Here is a 3,015-nt window from a genome sequence, read left to right as displayed (position 1 = left end):
AATTAAATAAATAATAAAATTAAAGTTTCTTTAATGAGGTGGTTTATAGTTGACCATAGAGTAACATGAGGAGAAGATGGTCGGGGACACGGTCAGGAAACATACACAAATCTATCTTATCGCATCTTATTCCTCTATATCGAACCTTTTTGACTAATGAAATTTAAAAGGGACTCCCAATCTATAGAGGAAGCCTCATTTCCTGCGATTTTATCAGAGCCTAGAAGCCTATATCTTAGTAATGTATACCTGCCACAGTCTGCTATGTAATGTAAGGCAGTCTCTGGGGCCTGTCCGCATAAGCAGCAGGTTTCATCGTGAACTACTCCACATATCTTAAGATGTCTTTTAAGTCTTCAATGACGTGTAAGAGCTCCTATTAACAACCAGAGTCCGTTTCTGTTTAGGCATAGCAGCCACTCAGTTTTAAAAGTAGAGGGTTTAGTTATTAAAATCTTGGCCTATCTCAGCCCTATACATTCCCTCCACTCCTTATTTCATTATTTATTAAACTGTGATGCATTTTCCTTGCAATGAGAAAATACAGATATCACTCAATTATACAATTATCAAAATAATTAAAGTTATTTTTAAGAAAATCGAAAAAATTATTGGTACTTCCGTCCAGTCAATTTTATTGAAAATATTGCTGTTGCATCTCAGGCACCCAGAGCAATAATGCAATTATTTGAACTCACGAGACCTCAAAACGTGTATTTCTGATGAAAACTCGAATTCCAAATTTTTCAAGATCGCAGTACTTTCCCTTACTCGACATTCCATATATAGGTAAGTGAAAGTAGATAACTGTTTACTTGATGTGAAAGCGTTTGACCTCTTTGGCCTCAGGAGGTGGGAGTTCTTACCTTTCAGTTCTTAGTCTATGTTTTGATTTTATTATGATAATAGTAAGCTGTACCTAACTTGTTAATACCGTTTGGTTGTTATATGTAAAGATTTAAAGCATCCATTATTGATTAATTTTACTATTACTCGTGTGAGTAGTTATTCTTTTACTTTATAATATATCTAAACATTATAGATATAATGGGATATTTAAATATTTTTGCTATAGGTCCAGTACCACTTTGCATATTACTAAATTCATGTATTTTTTTTTTCAGGTATAGTCAATTTTGGCAATCCTTCCTGAAAGAAATGGCTGAAGAAATTAATCCTCCTTGTAAGTTTTTCTTTTTTAAAACTGAATTTTACAAAGTTTTGTAGGAATCTTATGATTTTCCACTGCTTTCCTTATTATATAAAAATCAATGCTTTTGTAAAATCTCTGCACATCTTGGGGATTCAATCCTGTCTTCAAAACTATAGCTGTGTTGTTAAATATTGCTTTATATTAATACTTATACTATCTTACAACTTATTTTAAAAAATCTAAGAATAATATATGAAGTCAATTTGGTTTACCTAATTCTTACATTATAACTCTCTTTCATACATATAAATTATTTATTCAAACATTAATACTTTTATCAACATTAAAGGATCTTTTTCATATCTGATTAGTTTGGTATAGTTTTATTATACGTTGTTCCTTTAATATTCTCCCTTTTGTAGTTCATTTCATAGGAGTGGTTCATCGACCCCTACCCTTATAGAGTCGGGGTTGATGAGCTACTTTTAAGATATCATATGTTCTTTTGGGTGTTTTTTTTTTCACTTCTTGACAAGGTAATTTCTTTTGAAAGAAACCTTGTTCTTTTGGCCTATGATTAAAAAAACTGAAATATTTGTTGCATTTTTCAAGTCATACCTAAATAAAATTAATCGAAGAATTTCACTTAAAAGCAATTTAAAAAATGGACGAATCTTTTCTAAAGTTGTTTCAAGACATTTGACATTTATTATATCTGTGGTGGTCATAAAAAAATAGGTTCTTAAGTTTGCTGGTCTATTCTGTCCTCAGAAAATCTTAATCAATTTAATACTTCTGAAGACGTTCCGAGGATGGCTTAAACCTAGTTATGTTAATCTTTACGTGATTTGACTTCCTAGTTTTTCACTATCACCACAGATTCCTCTCAAAGGGAAATTAACCAAATCAATATTTAATCCATTCGGAATTTAAATATCAGCTTTCGGAATGCAATAGCTAGACTTAGGTTGAAGTGTTTATAGAAATGACAATTTAAAGTTATTACTACTGTAATTGTTAATCTATAACAACAAAAATACACTGTATTTTCAAATAAGATGCTAAATGCTGTTAAAAAATCACGAAAGATTCTCTTCAATGCGTGGAAGATGTTCACAGATTCAAATGAGTTTAAAAAGTATGTATTAGATGTTTGTGTGTGAAAAACATTTTCTATAGTGAACCTTATTACAAATTATTGATTAAGCCAGATTACTGATAAGGACTAGGATTCTATAAAACTTTCTAAAGTGATTTAGGCTTATTTATAACTTATTTAAATGATAATTATTTTTATGTGCAGTATGTATATATTTGTTTATATATATATATTTACAATGATGTATATTGTTTTTTTAGTAAAATCTGTTTAGAAAATTATTTATCATAATGTTACCATCTCTTATTAATTTTTTTTAATGCCTTTTATGGTGAAATTGCCTCATTAGCTTCTTAAGTTTGTTGACCTTTTTATATAGGGTGTTTAAGACTTAATTAACAACTCCTTTCAAATTGTCTATTTTTGGCATTTGGTGGTGAAACTTCGCATAACTGTGTCACCTGAACTTTCTTTTTAGATCATATTCGACCCCCTTACTTTCACTTGTACTACTTCAGTAGGTTCCTTTATTGAATTAATGGAAAGAAATTTCAAAGAGCAGAAATTATATTATTTTTAGTGTAATGTTCGGTGTTTTTCAGTTATCCCTGTAAATCTAGTTATCATTCCCGTGGGAATTATGGGTAATCAGGTAGTTAAGGTTTATAAGGATAAATAAATTGTTTAAAAAAATCATAATCGTTTTTTTTTATGACTACCAGCAAGAAATTGTTTATTTTTTCAAATAACTTAAATTTTCATT

General features: G+C 29.7%; 1 protein-coding gene across 1 annotated transcript in view; it reads left to right on the top strand.

Annotated features, from left to right (window-relative positions):
- The first annotated feature begins 860 nt into the window (after nt 1-860).
- LOC106689923 (zinc finger autosomal protein) overlaps nt 861-3,015 on the top strand; it is a 14,685-nt gene continuing 12,530 nt past the window's right edge. The window contains exons 1-2 of the mRNA XM_014435150.2: nt 861-997; nt 1,125-1,183. Of these exons, the coding sequence (XP_014290636.1) occupies nt 1,159-1,183 (25 nt within the window). The 5' untranslated portion in view covers nt 861-997; nt 1,125-1,158. The remainder of the gene's footprint in view (nt 998-1,124; nt 1,184-3,015) is intronic.

Source organism: Halyomorpha halys, unplaced genomic scaffold, assembly GCF_000696795.3.
Source record: "Halyomorpha halys isolate HHAL.00 unplaced genomic scaffold, Hhal_1.1 Scaffold47.1, whole genome shotgun sequence".
NCBI classification, from domain to species: domain Eukaryota; kingdom Metazoa; phylum Arthropoda; class Insecta; order Hemiptera; family Pentatomidae; genus Halyomorpha; species Halyomorpha halys.
This window is presented reverse-complemented; position numbering and strand designations above follow the sequence as displayed.